Raw genomic sequence first — 17,942 nt, 5'->3', positions numbered from 1 at the left:
ACAAGATCTCGGCTCACTACAACCTCTGCCTCCCAGGTTCAAGTGATTCTCCTGCCTCAGCCTCCTGAGTAGCTGGGATTACAGGCACACGCCACCACACCTGGATAACTTTTGTATCTTTAGTAGAGACAGGGTTTCACCATATTGGCCAGGCTGGTCTTGAACTCCTGACCTTGTGATCTGCCCACCTTGGCCTACCAAAGTGCTGGGATTACAGGCATGAGCCACTGCTCATGCCTTTTTTTTTTTTTTTTTTTTTTTTTGAGATGGAGTCTTGCTCTGTTGCCCAGGCTGGAGTGCAGTTGTGCAATCTCGGCTCACTGCAAGCTCCGCCTCCTGGGTTCACACCATTCTCCTGCCTCAGCCTCCTAAGTAGCTGGGACTACAGGCGCCCGCCACCACGCCCAGCTAATTTTTTGTATTTTCAGTAGAGACAAGGTTTCACCATGTTAGCCAGGATGGTCTCGATCTTGTAATCTGCCCGCCTCCGCCTCCCAAAGTGCTGGGATTACAGGCGTGAGCCACGGCGCCCTGCCAACAGTTTTAATTTACATACTAATGCTGGAAAACATTTTGGAAGGCAAAGAAGAACATTCACTGGTCTTAGCAATAAATAGAATAAAAAAGAAAAACGTGGACAGAAAGGTGGTTGAAAGGCTCTAGGCAAAATGGTCTGGGTTTATTTTTTTCTATAGTAATTTCAGATTATCCATCATTCACTGTAATAAGATACCATTTCAGTGGTGGAGTTGCATAGTCTTTTATTTTTCTAAAGATGACCATTCCATGTTTAATGTCTTCAGAGAAGATCTAAAAATCAAAGTTAACAACCCATTTGTCCCAACTCCAACTCTTCCTGGGAACAATTCCTCATTCTGTTACTTGATTTCTTCTTTTACCACCCACATAAAATATGTCTTACTGCTCACAAGATCAAAAGAAAACAAAACAAAACATTGAAACATCAGAATTGTTTAAAACACTAGATTTCATTCAATGGTCCAATTGGACACTTGCTCATTGGAACTTATTTCTGCTTCAGCTCTAGTTCTTTGAGAAACACAAGAATTCCTTTCACCAAAATATTAGCCTGACACAAGAATGTTGAAAGGTTAGCTGCCTTAGCTTTATTGCTGCCTATAATCTCCAAAGATATCTGAATACCTAGAAGATTAAATGTAGCAAGAAGTGGAAGAGAAACACAGTTTATAAGTCATTTAATAACTATAATTGCATAGAATTTACTCACTTTTCAAATACTTATTCTGAATGAATATCAAATTTGTGAAACAAAATATATCCTATGGTGCTTAGAATGGTTGTTAAATGGTGAGTTAGTTTTCCAAGTAAAAACTTTACGTGCATTAACAGAGGGGAATGCACAATAATCCTATGAGGTAGGCCCTATTATCCTCATTGAATAGAAGAGAAAAGGAGGCTCAAAAAAATTAAGTAACCCACAAAAAGTCACACAGCTGTGACTGTCAGTGTCCTGCTGGGCACTGCAAACTAGGCCACTTTTAAAGTAAGATCATTTTAAATTGAATACTCTTACTTACAAAATGAACACATTAATGTGATAATTGACAAAATATTTCACTGACGCTGGACTTATAGAAAGTTTAAGGAAAACCAAGATTAAGGATTCCAGATTCAGATAACTCTCTTTATCTTTTTTTTAGACAGGGGTCTCACTTTGTCAGCCAGTACAGTGGCGTGATCTCAGTTCACTGCAACCTCTGCTTCCCAGGTTCAGGTGATCCTCTGACCTCAGCTTACTGAGTAGCTGGGACCACAAGTACATGCCATCACGCCTGGCTAATTTTTTTTTTTTTTTTTTTTTAGAGACAGGGTTTCACCATGTTGGCCAGGCTGGTCTCAAATCCTGAGTTCAGGCAATCCGCCCACCTCTGCCTCCCAGAGTTCTGAGATTACACGCGTGAGCCACTGTGCCAGGCATTAGGTCCCTTTCAAATACAAGATATTCCTAATTTTCCTGGTCTACTATTGCAGGGTAAGGGAAGAATCTTCTTCCTCTTTTTTTTTTTTTTTTTTTGAGACCGTGTCTCAGTCTGTTGCCCAGGCTGGAGTGCAGTGGCGCCATCTCAGCTCACCGAAACCTCTGCCTCCCAGGTTCAAGTGATTCTCCTGCCTCAGTCTCCCAAGTAGCTGAGACTACAGGCACCCGCCACTATGCCTGGCTAATTTTTGTAGAGATGGGGTTTCACTGTGTTGGCCAGGCTGGTCTTGAGCTTCTGATCTTGTGATCCGCCCGCCTTGGCCTCCTGAAGTGCTGGGATTACAGGTGTGAGCCACTGTGCCCGACTGGTGGGAAGAATCTTCTATGGCTTAAAAAACAAACGTAGGCTGGGTGTGGTGGCTCAGGCCGGGTATGGTGGCTCATGCCTGTAATCATCCCAGCACTCTGGGAGGTTGAGGCGGGTGGATCACCTAAGGTCAGGAGTTCAAGACCAGCCTGACCAACATGGAGAAACCCCATCTCTACTAAAAACACAAAATTAGCCAGGTGTGGTGGTGCATGCCTTAATCCCAGCTACTAGGGAGGCTGAGGCAGGAGAATCGCTTGAACCTGGGAGGCAGAAGTTGGGGTGAGCCGAGATCACGCCATTGCACTCCAGCCTGGGCAACAGAGTGAAACTCCATCTCAAAAAACAACAATGACAACAACAACACAACAACAAACGTAGCAATTCCATTCCCAGGTGTACACCCAAAAGAATTGAAAACAGGTATTCAAACAAATATTTGTACACAAATGTTCACTGAAGCATTATTCACAATAGCCAAAAGAAGGAAACAACCCAAATCATTAACAGATACCGGATAAACAAAATATGATATCCATACAATGGAATATTATTTAGCCATAAAAAGGAATAAAGTACTGATACATGCTATAATGTTGGTTAACCTTGAAAACATGATGATGTCCCGGTGTGGTAGCTCACACCTATAATCCCAGCACTTTGGGAGGCCGAGGCAGTTGGACCACCTGAGGTCAGCTCAAGACCAGCTGGGCCAACATGGTGAAACCCTGTCTCTATATTAAAGGTACAAAAATTAGCCGGGCGTGGTGGTACACACCAGTAATCCCAGCTACTTGGGAAGCTGAGGCAGGAGAATCTCTTGAACCCGGGAGGCGGAGGTTGAGATTGTGCCATTGCACTCCAGCCTGGGCAATAAGAGTAAAACTGTCTCAAAAAAAAAAAAAGAAAAGAAAAATATTATGCTAAGTGAAAGAAGCCAGATACATAAAAAGGTCACATATCATATGATTCCACTTATATGAAATATCCAGAATAGGCAAATCCACAGAGACAGGGTGCAGATTAGTGGCTATTGTTAGCAGTCGGAGAAGGGAATGGGGACTAACTGCGTAATAGGTATAGGGCCTCCTTTGGGGGTGATAAGAATGTTCTGGAACTAGAGAGTAGTGATGGTTGCACACCACTGTAAATGTTCTGCCAACGAATGGTACACTTTAAAATGGTGAATTTTATGATATATGAATTTCACCTCTTTTAAGTTCCAAATAAGGCATCAGTGTAGCGGAGGTCCTCTAATCTGTCTGGTTGGCAAAGCACCTAGTAGTTTACAGTACAGAAGAAGCTTTAAAAATGCTTTTAATTTGTATAAAGTGCAAAGAAAAAGAATATTGAGAAGCACATGAAAGAATATAAAATGGCTAGAGCCTAAAAAATAAGCTAATATATACGCATAGGGACACATCTGCATATTTGAGCATACAGAGACACGTAAATACTCAGGAGAGAAATTTGCTTTTCCTCATAACTTATTTTGTGTTTCTCCAAAACCTGAAGAGTAGATAACAGCTGACAGTTACCCCCCTCTGAGTGTGACAAGAGGTCACACACAGGGAGAGCCTCTAGCTGCCATTTCCTATCGCTTCCCTGGTCAAACAACGCAGGCGGCTAAGTCACTTTAGGAAACGCTCAACAGGGCTCCCATTGTTCCAACCTCAAAATTCCGAGATACAACGGGCCCCATTCATACAGACAGCTTACAGGCTGGGGGATGGTCCCTTAGTGTGCAGTCAACTTTTTATTGGGACACTGAATTTTCAAAAACACTGACTTGCACAAATAGTGTTAATTATTTTTTTTAAATGGTACAGAAATAAAATTCAAAAGATACTAAACTGGAAGTCAGGACACCTGAGTCTTACCCTCAGCTCTCTGATGCGACTTTAGGCAAAGTCGCTTGCTCTTTCTGGACCTCAGTTTCCTTGTTTGTAAAAACAGAAATGATTTCTAAGATCACTCAGAACTGTAAAATTCTATGAACACTTATGAAGTCTATTGAGCTTGCGTCACTGTTCACTCCAATGAGAGGGGATAAGTTGTAAGCAGAAAAATATCATTACTGCACATCTTTTCGTTCACTATCAACACTTAAAAACAAACAGCCTTAATAAAAATCAAGTCCACTTTGTTTTCTCTCTTAAACAGACAAATCATAACGAACAGAGTCCAGTGAGTCCCTCTGTCGCAACAAGTTCAGGATCACTCAAGCAGGTAACCGCACACAACGCACAATGATGAAGAGCATAAACACAAGCCATAAGTATATTTTTATGTCGCTTTTTCTTAGGTTATTGATGCATTTCAAGAATCTCTTCATTTCTTTGCAATAACTGAAAACCCCAGAAGAAAGACACCATTTACATTAAGAATGTGATCAATGTTACAAGCTTCTGCACCATGTCATTTTTTTGTTTTTTCAACCTCAAAACTTGCCAGAGCAAGAATTTTGTCTCCAGAGCCTAAGAAAAAAGACACATAATAAACAAAAAGATTATTTCAAGTGCAGTTGCAATTCCTGGTAAAGTGGGAAAAAATCTATCATATAGATATTAAAACAGAAAATATAATTAGCCTCCATTATCCGTGTATTAACCCCTACACGTTCCCATTGCTATCCCGATTTCCTTCCCTCTGCACAAACAATCCAGCTACAAAGGGGGACTTATTAGTTATAAATCCTTATTCTAGCTATGAAATATAATATGTAAAATTTAATTAATTAATTAATTAATTTTTTTGAGATTGAGTTTCGCTCTTGTCGCCCAGGCTGGAGTGCAGTGGTGCGATCTCGGCTCACTGCAACTTCCACCTTCTGGGTTCAAGCAATTATCCTTGCCTCAGCCTCCCTAGTAGATGGGATTACAGGCACGCGCCACCATGCCCAGCCAATTTTTGTGTTTTTGGTAGAGAGGGTTTCACCCTGTTGGCCGGGCTGGTCTCGAACTCCTGACCTCAGGTGATCCACCCACCTCAGCCTCCCAAAGTGCTGGGATTACAGGCTTGAGCCACCGCACCTGGCCATAAAATTTATTTTAAAACATTTCTGTGAAAAAAAAAGAAAGAAGAAATATTTTTTGCGGGGAGACAGGTCTTGCTCTGTCACCCAGGCTGGAGTACAATGGCATGATCTTGGCTCACTGCAGCCTCAAATATCTGGGTTCAAGTGATCCTCCTGCCTCAGCCTCTCAAGTAGCTAGAACTGTAAGTGCATGCCACCACACCTAGCTAATTTTTTTTCTTTTTAATTTTGTTTATTTATTCATTTATTTATTTATTTGAGATGAGTCTCGCTCTGTCGCCCAGGCTGGAGTGCAGTGGCACAATCTCGGCTCACTGCAAGCTCCGCCTCCTGGGTTCACACCATTCTCCTGCCTCAGCCTCCCAAGTAGCTGGGACTACAGGTGCCCACCACCACACCCAGCTAATTTTTTGTGTTTTTCGTAGAGACAGGGTTTCACTGTATTAGCCAGGATGGTCTCGATCTCCTGACCTCGTGATCTGCCCGCCTCGGCCTCCCAAAGTGCTGGGATTACAGGTGTGAGCCACCGCGCCCGGTCTCGGCCTCCCTCTTTTTAATTTTGAAGACAAAGGGTCTCACCATGTTGCCCAGGCTGGTCTAGAACTCCTGGCCTCAAACATATAATTTTAGTTTTCTGTTATAGTTACGTCTACCTGACAAGTATTTTAAAAAACATTAGGCTGCATTAATTTATTTTTAATATTGGGGAATAAAACCAATACAATGGATTTATAAAGAAAATTCTGGTTTCACTCTTAAACTCAAGGAAAGGTTATTATGTTATTTCAACCACACTCTCCATCAGTTTGTATGTAATATATGACAGTAGTATACGACCAGCTTTCAGAAATATGAGGGCACTCACCAAGGTCTGTAGAGACTTTCTCAAACTGGCTGAGTATAGCACCTGCATTTGCTGACAAGAAGGCCTCATCATCTGCAGTCAGCTAAACAAAATGAAACAAAGTCCAGTTGAGTGGGTAAATGTTACAGGTGTTCTAGAAACCAGGTAAGAATGTCTTAGGAGGCTGGGCACTGTGGCTCACACCTGTAATCCCTGCCCTTTGGGAGGCGTGGAGGGGGCGGGGGTGGATCACATGAGGTCAGCAGTTCGAGACCAGCCTGGCCAACATGATGAAACCCCATTTCTATTAAAAATACAAAAAATCAGCTGGGCGTGGTGGTGCACGCCTGTAATCCCAGCTACTCAGGAGGCTGAGGCAGTAGAATTGCTTGAACCTGGGAGGCAGAGGTTGCAGTGGGCTGAGATCAACCCACCGCACTCCAGCCTGGACAGCAAGGGCAAAACTCCGTCTCAAAAAAAAAACAAAAAAGGTAGAGGGGAGGGCCGGGTGCGGTGGCTCACACCTGCAATCCTAGCTCTTTGGGAGGCTGATGTAATCCCAACACTTTGGGAGGCTGTGGCAGGCGGATCACCGGAGGTCAGGAGTTCAAGACCAGCCTGGCCAACATGGTGAAACCCCATCTCTACTAAAAATACAAAAATTAGCCAGGCGTAGTGGTGGGCACCTGTAATCCCAGCTACTCAGGAGGCTGAGGCAGGAGAATTGCTTGAACCCGGGAGGGGGAGGTTGCAGTGAGCTGAGATCGCACCATTGCACTCCAGCCTGGGCAACAAGAGCAGAACTCCGTCTCAGAAAAAAAAAAAAAAAAAAAAAAAAAAAAGAATGTCTTAGTACCACAAACTAGACCACAGATCAAGATGTTCTGTACCAAATAATTCATACTTTTTCTTTGTAACTAATATATTAAATACTGGTACCTTCTCTCCAAGTTTCCTAAGAGCTGTTAGTATCTCCACTTTCTGTTGAGTGTACAGGTCTCTTTCCAGCTTTCCTACCATCAGATCTCTATCCATCTAAAACATATGAATGCAAGGCATATGTTACTTAAGTGAAAAACATTCCGTATACAAAATATAGCTTTTCAGGCCAGGCGCAGTGGCTCACGCCTGTAATCTCAACACTTTGGGCGGATCACGAGGCGGGCGGATCACGAGGTCAGGAGACCAAGACCATCCTGGCTAACACGGTGAAACCCCGTCTCTACTAAAAATACAAAAAAATTAGCCAGGCATGGTGGTGGGCGCCTGTAGTCCCAGCTACTCAGGAGGCTGAGGCCGGAGAATGGTGTGAACCCGGGAGGTGGAGCTTGCAGTGAGCCGAGATAGCACCACTGCACTCCAGCCTGGGTGACAGAGCAAGACTCCACCACAAAAAAAAAAAAAAAAAAAAAAAAAAAAATATATATATATATATATATATATATATATACATATATAATATACATATAGCTTTTCAAACGTACTTCTTAAAAAAAATCCTCTAGCTGATTAATATTATAAAGAACTACAGATATAATCTAAGGCAAATATGATAGAAATGTTAAATGCAGTTCTAGTAAATCATCTAGTAAAATATCACCCCTTCCACCAGAAACACTAATAGCATGTACTACACATTGGGAATATTCAAAGTACTTTTACACATATTACTTCATTTAATCCTCATAAGAACCATAAGAGGTAGAGACTACCTTTGTCACCTTTTTGCAGACAGAGAAACCTAGGCACAAAGCGGATGAATAAAATAAGTTGTCCAGGCCAGGTACAGTGGCTCATGCCGGTAATCCCACCACTTTGGAAGGCTGAGGTGGGTGGATCGCTTGAGCTCAGGAGTTCAAGACTACATGGTGAACCATGTCTCTATGAAACCAACATGGTGGCCAACATGGTGAAACCCTGTCTCTATGAAAAATACAAAAATTAGTGGTGTGTGGTGGTGTGTGCCTGTGGGCCCAGATACTTGAGGGGCTGAGATGGGAGATGCTTGAGCCCAGGAGACAGAGGCTGCAGTGAGCCGAGATTGCATTACTACACTGAGCCTGGTTGACAAAGTAAGACCCTGCCTCAAAAACAACAACAACAAAAAAAAAACAAAAAACAAACAAACAAAAGGCTAGGCGCAGTGGCTCACATCTATAATTCCAACACTTTGGGAGGCTGAGGCGGGCAGATCACTTGAGGTTAGGAGTTCAAGACCAGCCTTGACAACATGGTAAACCCCATTTCTACTAAAAATACAAAAATTAGCCAGGCGTGGTGGCATGTGCCTGTAGTCCCAGCTACTCAGGAGGCTGAGGCAAGAGAATCACTTGAACCCAGAGGCAGAGGTTGTACTGAACCGAGATTGTGCCACTGCCCTCCAGCCTGGGCAACAGAACAAGACCCCATCTCAAAAAAAAAAAAAACATAAAAAACTTGTCACATACCTCAGTAGTGAAGCAGGGATTCAAATCCAGCCAGTCTGACCAAAGTCGGTGCTCTGAATCACTATACTACTGAATTGCCCATACTTACAAATAATTTGGTAACTCTTAATTACATCCAAGCCTATAAACAGACTTCTGGAAGTATCAGGTTTACAAAGATACTTGAAATTCTTAGATGAGATAGGCTACACATGCATACAAGCAATGCTGCTAATTAATTCTCAATGTGATTTTAAGTTAGAGCTCCAGAAGTAAATGGTAAAACGTTAAAGGTGGAGTCCAGGTAGAAGTGGTCAGTGGCAATTTAAACTGCCATATATTGTTTAAAGCTCTACATTCATTATCAACTATAATTGCTCAAAGTACTAATTTTCTCAGAAAATTGTTAGTTGTGGCTCTAAAATCACCTGGCAAATTTTTAAGCCATGGGATATCATAATGAATTGGCCTAGGAAATGAAAAACACACAGCAACCAAATCAATTTAAAGAAATTTTACCTCTGCTAACCTTGTCCGAAGCTGACCAGGTTGTTTCTTTGCAAACAATCTGATGACCTCTGGGGTTTTAAAGGCCTGGCTGATAGCTGCCTGAATAGCCTAGAAACACAAGAAGGCAAAAACTAACCAAAATAGTCCAACAAATCAGATATTGCAATAACTGATTGACGGAGCCTTAATCTTTATCAAGGTTTACTGGTTCCTGTCATGGAAGCAATTACACAACTAAATGAAGATCTGGAAGGATATGTTGTGTATGCATAAACAGACACTCATCTAGAAGTTACACCTTGGGAGGCCAAGGCAGGAGGATTGCTTGAGCCAATGAGTTTGAGACCAGCCTTGGAAATGTAGCAAGACTCCATCTCTAAAAAAAAAAAAAAACTAAAGGCCAGGCACGGTGGCTCACGCTTGTAATCCCAGCACTTTGGGAGGCCGAGGCAGACAGATACCTGAGGTTGGGAGTTCAAGACCAGCCTGACCAACATGGAGAAACCCCGTCTCTACTAAAAATACAAAATTAGCTGGGTATGGTGGCACATGCCTGTAGTCCCAGCTCCTCAGGAGGCTGAGTAAGGAGAATCGCTTGAACCTGGGAGGCGGAGGTTGCAGTGAGCCAAGACTGCCCCACTGCACTCCAGCCTGGGCGACAGAGTAAGAATGCATCTCAAACAAAAACAAGAACAAACAAAAAAACAAAGTCTGTCCTCTGTGGCCTATATGTTATACTTACCAGCTGCATTCCACTTAGTTCATCTACCAAAGTCATATTTCCAGACATAATTTTCTTTAGTGAATCATTAAATTCACTTAGTTGCTCCAGAGTTTCCTTTTTGGTTTCTTCATATTCATCTGTATCAAGTTCCTCTCTGAAATAGGTGAACATCATGATATGGAAAAATGAAGAGTTCCAAGTGAAAAATGCAAACTTAGTACTTGTACATTAGAGAAAGGCTGAAGGGAAATATCAAAATGCTGACGGTGAATGTGTTCACATGGTAGTAGTGAGGGCATTTTCCTGCAATATAGTTACTTTGGTAAACATTTTTCTTTTACCAAAATGAGGATACTTAAGAAACCACATAATAAAGCAGGGTGCCGTAGCTCACACCTGTAATCCCACACTTTGGAAGGCTGAGGTGGGCAGATCACCTGAGGTCAGGAGTTCGAGGCCAGCCTAGCCAACATAGTAAAACCCCGTCTCTACTAAAAATACAAAATTAGCCAGGCATGGTGGTGCATGCCTGTAATCCCAGCTACTCGGGAGGCTGAGGCAGGAGAATCGCTTGAACTTGGGAAGCAGAAGTTGCAGTGGGCTGAGATCTCGCCACTGCACTCCAGCCTGGGCAATACAGCAAGACTCTGTCTCAAAAAAAAAAAAAAAAAAAGCTGCAATGAACTGTTGTGGTCCTTTGTGCAGGTAAGGCTGAAACTACATGCCAGAAGTTCAAGTAGTACCTTCTTAGCCTGACAGCAGGTAGAACTGATTTAAATACTAAAGACAAAGTAGGTGTTATTTCTACTTCAAGGAAGGTAAGTATTTTGCTCAAGTTCACATGCACTTAGTAGTTAACTGAATGACTTTCATTTCCCAGCCTTTATGACTCCAAAGCCTGCAATAAGTTTACTTCTCTAATAGACAAAGCACTGCAAAGAACACTACAGGGGAATGCAGAATCATCACACATGGGCCTGCATCCACGGAGCTAGCTGCAGAAAAAACGCCAGTTTCCAGTGTAACAACATACAATTAAACTCTTACCTGCATTCCTCCAGATCTTGTAATTGTTGCATGAGTCTATCCAACTGTTCTTCTAAATTCTGCTTTAATTTGCTTGTCTCTGTCTTTCCTCTGGAAGCCATTTTAATCTCTATGTGAAACAATAAACCCACATACCATATGAAATTAACATAGCAGTGCAATTTTTTTAAGTTTTATTTTTTGTAGAGACAGAGTCTCACTATGTTGCCCAGGCTGGTCTCGGAACATCTAGCCTAAAGTGACCCTCCCATCTTGGACTCCCAAAGAGGTGGGATTATACGCATAAGTCACCACACCCAGTCCCTAGTGCAATTAAAAATATGCAGCTGCGGCCAGGCGCCGGTGGCTCAGGCCTGTAATCCCAGCACTTTGGGAGGCCGAGGCGGGCGGATCACAAGGTCAGGAGATCAAGACCATCCTGGCTAACATGGTGAAACCCCATCTCTACTAAAAATACAAAAAAGGCCGGATGTGGTGGCTCACGCCTGTAACCCCAGCACTTTTGGAAGCCGAGGTGGGTGGATCACCTGAGGTCAGGAGTTCAAGACCAGCCTGAGCAACATGGGGGAAACCCCATCTCTAAAGAAAAAAAAAGGCCAGGCACGGTGCTCACGCCTGTAATCCCAGCACTTTGGGAGGCTGAGGTGGGCGGATCATGAAGTCAGGAGATTGAGAACATCCTGGCTAACACGGTGAAACCCCATCTCTCCTAAAAATATAAAAAATTAGGCAGGTGTGGTGGCAGGCGCCTGTAGTCCCAGCTACTTGGGAGGCTGAGGCAGGAGAATGGTGTGAACCCAGGAGGCAGAGCTTGCAGTGAGCCGAGATCACGCCACTGCACTCCTGCCTGGGCGACAGAGCAAGACTCAGGCTCAAAAAAAAAAAAAAAAGAAAAAAAAATTACTGGGCGTGATCGCACATGCCTGTAGTCCCAGCTATTTGGGAGGCTGAGGCAGCAGACTTGCTTGAACCCGGGAGGCAGAGGTTGCAGTGAGCTGAGATCACGCCACTGCACTCCAGCCTGGGCAAAAGAGTGAGACTACATTTCAGAAAAAAAAAAAAAGGCACTTGGGTGCAGTGGCTCACGCATGTCTGTAATCTCAATACTTTGGGAGCCTGAGGTGGGAGGATTGCTTGAGCCCAGGAGTTCGAGACCAGCCTGGCCAATATAGTGAGACTTCATCTCTACAAAGAATAGACAATCTTAGCTAGGCATGGTGGCGGATGCCTCTAGTCCCACCTACTCAGGAGGCTTAGGTGAGAGGACTGCTTGAGCCCAGGAATTTGAGGTTGCAGTGAGCCATGATCTTGCCACTCCACTCTGGCCTGGTTGACAGAGCGAGACCCTGACTCAAAAAAAAAAAAAAAAAAAAAAAAAAAAGCTACAGGTATATGAAAGATAGTTAAACAAAGAAAATCTTAATTTAGATATAAAAGTTTAAACTCATATAGTAATAACACCCCACAAAAATACCTGAAAGTCCTCTTTATGTGACTTGACATATTAATTAGAAGTCTTCATTATTGGTCTATCTTACTCTAAACAAATTTGGTAAATGGAAATATATATATATATATATGTAGATCAAATGTGACTTTGCTTTATAAAATGAATAATTATAGCCCCAAACACTCCAGATATTATCTTATTGGTCTTATGTATATTGACCTAATTACTTGTGAGCCTGAACTTTTTTTTTTTTTGAGATAGGGTCTCACTCTGTTACCTAGGCTGAAGCACAGTGGCACAATCATAGCTCACTATAGCCTCAACCTCTTGAGCTCAAGCCATCTTCCCACCTCTGCCTCCTGAGTAGCTGCAAACACAGGCACACACCACCACACCTGGCTAATTTATTTTTTTGTAGAGATGGGGTCTCCCATGTTGCCCAAGCTGGTCTTGAACTGGGCTCAAGAGATCCTCCCACCTCAGCCTCCCAAAATGCTGGGATTATAGGTGTAAGCCCACAAGCCCAGCTGATGAACATCTTTTAATATGAATTTCTTCTTTGGAAATGTGACCATCTTTCTGCTGGGTTATCTTTCTCTTACTGATTTATAACATGGATACAAAGCCTTTGGCTTTTTTGAGACAGGGTCTTGCTCTGTCACCAAGGCTGGAGTGCAGTGGCATGATCATGGCTCATGCAGCTTTGACCTCCTAAGATCAAGCAATGAAGCCTTTGTAATTGCAAATATTATTTCGTCTCCTGACTAAATTTTGTTTTTTTGTCATGGCAAATTATTATTTTTTAATAGACAAATCTATCTTCTCCTTTAAATCTTCTTCGTTTTGTGTTCCATGAAGGCAGGCCCTAACCATCTCAAGATTTATACATCTTTATATTCAAGACTTTTACAAATTTTTGTTTTCTAGCTGCAGACAAAAGCCACCTGCAACATTTTTTGTTATGCTTTGAAGTAGGGGTCCAACTTTCCTTTCAAAAACACCCTTTACTAATCAGTCTTTTATTTATTGATCCAGGAGAATTTGGTCTACAATAAAGGTGGCATATTGATTAATAAATAAAAGACTGACTAGTAAAGGGTATTAGGGCAATTGGCTAGTCATTGATAATTTTCTGTTCCTAAGGAATCACTTCTTTTTTTTAGACTGAGTCTCGCTCTGTCGCCCCGACTGGAGTGCGGTGGCATGATTTCGGCTCACTGCAACCTCCACCTCCTGGGTTTCAGCAATTCTCCTGCCTCAGCCTCTTGAGTGCGTGCCACCACGTCCGGCTAATTTTTGTATTTTTAGTACAAATGTGGTTTTGCCATATTGGCCAGGTCGGTCTTGAACTCCTGACCTCAAATGATCCACTCACCCCAGCCTCCCAAAGTGCTAGGATTACAGGCATGAGGCACCCCACCTGGCTTTTTTTTCTTTTTTTTTTTTTTTTGACACAGAGTATCGCTCTGTCACCCAGGCTGGAGTGCAGTAGGCTGGAGTGCAGTGGTGTGATCTCAGCTCACTGCAACCTCCACATCCTGGGCTCAAGTGATTCTCCTGCCTCAGCCTCCTGAGTAGCTAGGATTACAGGTGTGCCACCACACCTGCCTTTTTTTTTTTTGGTATTTTTAGTAGAGACAGGGTTTCGCCATGTTGGCCTTGGCCTCCTAAAATGCTGGGATTACAGGCATGAGCCACTGTGTCCAGCCCTCAGGCAACATTTCTTGCTATTTACATTATTATGGCTTTATCACTGATATATCTCGATAACTGATAATGACTTGCCTTTATTGTTTTCTCCTCCCCAAAATTCTTGGCTCTTCTTGTGCACTTTCTCTTCCAGATGAATTTAACAATCAGTCTGTCAAGTTTCATTAAATATCCTATTGACTGGGGCCAGGCATGGTGTCTCACACCTGTAATCCCAGCACTTTAGGAGGCTGAGGCAGGCAGATCACTTGAGACCAGGAGTTATAAACCAGCCTGGCCGACACGGCGAAACCCCGTCTCTACAATAAATTAAAAAATTAGCTGGGCATGGTGGTGTGTGCTTGTAGTCCCAGCTACTCGGCGGGCTGAGGTGGGAGAATCATCCAAGCCTTGGAGGCAGAGGTTGCAGTGAGCTGAGATTGTGACACTGCACTCCAGCCTGGGAGACAGAGTGAGACTCCTACTCAAAAAAAACCAAAAAACAAAAAACCACAAAACTTTCCAGGTAACTTATTAAAACATGTTTTTTGTTTGTTTTGTTTTTTTGTTTGTTTTGAGACAGAGTCTTGCTCTGTCGCCCAGGCTGGAGTGCAGTGGCGCAATCTCAGCTCACTGCAAGCTCCGCCTCCCGGGTTCACACCATTCTCCTGCCTCAGCCTCCCGAGTAGCTAGGACTACAGGCACCCGCCACCACGCCCAGCTAATTTTTTTTGTATTTTTAGTAGAGACGGGGTTTCATCGTGTTAGCCAGGATGGTCTCGATCTCCTGACCTCGTGATCCACCCACCTCAGCCTCCCAAAGTGCTGGGATTACAGGCGTGAGCCACTGCGCCCGGCCTAGTTTTTGTATATTTTTTTAGTAGAGACAGGGTTTCACCATGTTAGCCAGGATGGTCCCAATCTCCTGACCTCGTGATCCGCCCGCCTCGGCCTCCCAAAGTGCTGGGGTTACAGGCGTGAGCCACCGCACACAGCATTAAAGCATGTTTTATTTTCCTACACATAATGAAATCATTACCAGATGATTTGACATGTGTACTTCATTGGAGAGGATTCTTACAGTATATTCAAAATTAAATATGACAAAAAATTACCACCTAATCTATTAAAATTGGCATAAGTCATCTATGATCATCAATGATATGCAAACATAAACAAGTATTATACCCAGAAGTGTAATTTATTGTAGCTACATCTTATGTATAATAGTTTAGTGGATTTTTCCTGGAAATTGTCCATTTTAATTTTTCTCTTTAAGTCTGTGGAATTTTCCAGTAAAAGTCGAGGCAAACCCAAGATGTAACTGACAATGTCTTTTCAGAGTTAGTTTCCTACAGTCTAACCACACTGGATGACTTGCTGTTCCAAAAATATCATGCACTCTTTTGAGCCTGCATTTTTTTTTTCTACCTATGAAGCCCAGTTCATTCTTCAAAGTCTAGTTCAAGCGTCACCTTCTCTACAAGGTCTTCCTTGATTTCCTCCCAATCACTAGGTTGTGAATTATTTAAGTAGGGATTTTACCTTTTCTTTCGTTCGTTCGTTCGTTCTTTCCTCTTTCTCTTTCTTTTTTTTTTGATGGCGTCTCACCGTCACCCAGGTGGAGTGCAGTGGCATGATCTTGGTTCACTGCAACCTCTGCCTCCTGGGTTCAAGTGACTCTCCTGCCTCGGTCTCCCGAGTAGCTGGGAATGTAGGTGCCCGCCACCACGCTCAGCTGATTTTTGTACTTTTAGTAGAGATGAGGTTTCACCATGTTGGCCAGGCTGGTCTCAAACTCCTGACCTCAGGTGATCCGCCCGCCTCAGCCTCCCAAAATGCTGGGATTACAGGTGTAAGCTATCGTGCCCAGTCTTTACCTTTTTTTTTTTTTTTTTTTGAGATGGAGTCTCACTCTGTCGCCAGGCTGGAGTGCAGTGGCACGATCTCGGCTCACTGCAACCTCCGCTTCCCAGGTTGAAGAGATTCTCCTGCCTCGGCCTCCCAAGTAGCTGGGATTACAGGCACGCACTACCACGCCCAGCTAATTTTTGTATTTTTAGGAGAGACGGGTTTCACCATATTGGCCAGGATGGTCTCGATCTCTTGCCCTCGTGATCTGCCTGCCTCGGCCTCCCAAAGTGCTGGGATTACAGGCGTGAGCCACCGCACCCGGCCTTTACCTTTTCTTTATACACCAGCATCCAGCACAATCTTGGACAGACAAAAAGTGCCGAATAAACAACTGGTAGATGAATAATGAGAATTGATTGCTTCTTCTTTAGCATTCAAATCTTTTTTTTTTAATTTTTTTGAGATGGAGTCTTGCTCTGTCGTCCAGGCTGGAGTGCAGTGGCGCGATCTCGGCTCACTGCAACCTCAGCCTCCTGGGTTCAAGCAATTCTCGTGCCTCAGCCTCTCCAGTAGCTGGGACTACAGGCATGCGTCACCACATCTGGCTAATTTTTGTATTTTTAGTAGAGATGGGGTTTCACCATGTTGTCCAGGCGAGTCTCGAACTCCTGACCTCTGGTGATCCACTTGCCTCAGTCTCCCAAAGTGATGGGATTACAGGCGTGAGTCACCGCGCCCAGCTCAAATCTTATTCTCTATTTAGCACTTATTTCTGCCTTTAATTATATATGATTTTATTATAATACGTTATCTCCTCTGACTAAACTCTGGAGAACAGAATATGAGTCTGATTCCTCTCTCAGCTTTCTCAGTACCTAATACAGAATAGAACGTCGATAATTTGGTCACGTATATAAAGGCTCAACACATTTTAAGGAGCTAAAGCTATTCTGAATACATTTCAGTAAAAATGGGTGCATTTTAAAAGCCTTAACCTGGTACTACATTAGTTGAGATTTATCCCCGAAAGATTAACTCGTTGGCACCACCTAGTAGTCACTAAATGTGGTGCACTTTTACGAAACTACAGAAACCGCTCTCAGACACTATATCTGGAGCGGAGGGTCTTCATTCATGCTCACCTGTCTCTTAGTACTCTGATCTCTGCACAGTGCCGACCGGTCTCAAATTGCACAAACCTCCAGTTCTTGACGTTCCGAGTGTCATAAACTTCAGGAAAATGAAATTATTCATCAGGACTACAAAAGGCTCAAAGTTCAAACCACCTCGGGGTGGAGATGCTGGAAAAAAGGAAACCATTAACAAGTAATTGTATTTGCTATATATAAACTTGCCCTAAGGCAGTCCAGATAACTTCCACTTGAGCAGCCTGAGACATCAAGGGCGGGGGCACTTTCCCCCTCGACTGCGCCTACCGCAGCCTTTCTGAGTTTCTTCCTAGCGAGGCCGAGAGGGTCTTTGAGGACAATCCCGCATCCGGACACGCCTTGAGGGATGGCGTCAAACCCAGAGGCTTGGAAAAGGTAAGGACGGAGAGCACGCCTCTTCCTTGAAAGTGAGAAGGGTTTGGCCCAGAACCAACAGGACTGGGTGAAGAATCAGCTCCGGCCACCGCAGCAAATCCCACCCCACGCGGGAACTTGAAGTCCGGCACGTAGGTCCCGCGGCGGCCGGGCTCCAACAGGCCCCAATTGCCACCAGAGGTAGCCGTAAACCCACGGTCCCCGAAACTCCTTCCGGGCCTCCCTGACAAAAACTGGGACAACCTCCTTAGGCCCCCGGGATCCCCCCTGTGCCGCCTGACCGCCCGCCAGTCCCAGAGTTTAGGGCCAGGGGCCCCGCCTACCTGAGGGCCCTGGCCTGGCGGACCGCGCCGGGGGAGCACTTCCGCTGGACGCACGCACTTCCGGCCCCCTGGAACCAATGAGAGTGCGACCGAGATGTTCCACTCGCTGGCGTCCGGGCCGCTGGTGATCTCCGGTAGCACTCGGGCCGGCGGACAGTGAGGGCGCG

At 44.0% G+C, this 17,942-nt stretch overlaps 2 protein-coding genes across 5 annotated transcripts in view; one reads left to right on the top strand and one right to left on the bottom strand.

Annotated features, from left to right (window-relative positions):
- Window positions 1-645: 645 nt before the first annotated feature.
- On the bottom strand, window positions 646-17,912 carry LZIC (leucine zipper and CTNNBIP1 domain containing). 2 transcript variants are annotated; one of them, XM_063594845.1, is made up of 8 exons: window positions 17,776-17,912; window positions 17,051-17,209; window positions 10,916-11,024; window positions 9,887-10,022; window positions 9,154-9,252; window positions 7,148-7,243; window positions 6,230-6,311; window positions 646-4,804 (listed from the first exon to the last, which is right to left on the bottom strand). In XM_063594845.1, the coding sequence occupies exons 3-8, from the start codon at window positions 11,014-11,016 to the stop codon at window positions 4,746-4,748; spliced, it is 573 nt and encodes a 190-aa protein (XP_063450915.1). In that variant the 5' UTR covers window positions 11,017-11,024; window positions 17,051-17,209; window positions 17,776-17,912; the 3' UTR covers window positions 646-4,745. The 2 variants fall into 2 exon arrangements, with proteins under 2 accessions (XP_063450915.1, XP_054960115.1); XM_055104140.3 differs by having other exon boundaries at window positions 17,051-17,786.
- Window positions 17,316-17,942, top strand: part of NMNAT1 (nicotinamide nucleotide adenylyltransferase 1) — a 46,823-nt gene continuing 46,196 nt past the window's right edge. Inside the window, exon 1 of one of the 3 annotated variants that reach the window (XM_055104129.2) lies at window positions 17,316-17,452. The gene's annotated coding sequence lies outside the window, so the exon portion shown is untranslated. Of the gene's footprint in view, window positions 17,453-17,842 lie in introns of those variants that run through there. The other 2 variants (XM_003822108.5, XM_055104127.2) reach the window with 2 other exon arrangements.

The sequence above is a fragment of the Pan paniscus genome, chromosome 1, assembly GCF_029289425.2.
Source record: "Pan paniscus chromosome 1, NHGRI_mPanPan1-v2.0_pri, whole genome shotgun sequence".
NCBI lineage: Eukaryota > Metazoa > Chordata > Mammalia > Primates > Hominidae > Pan > Pan paniscus.
This window is presented reverse-complemented; position numbering and strand designations above follow the sequence as displayed.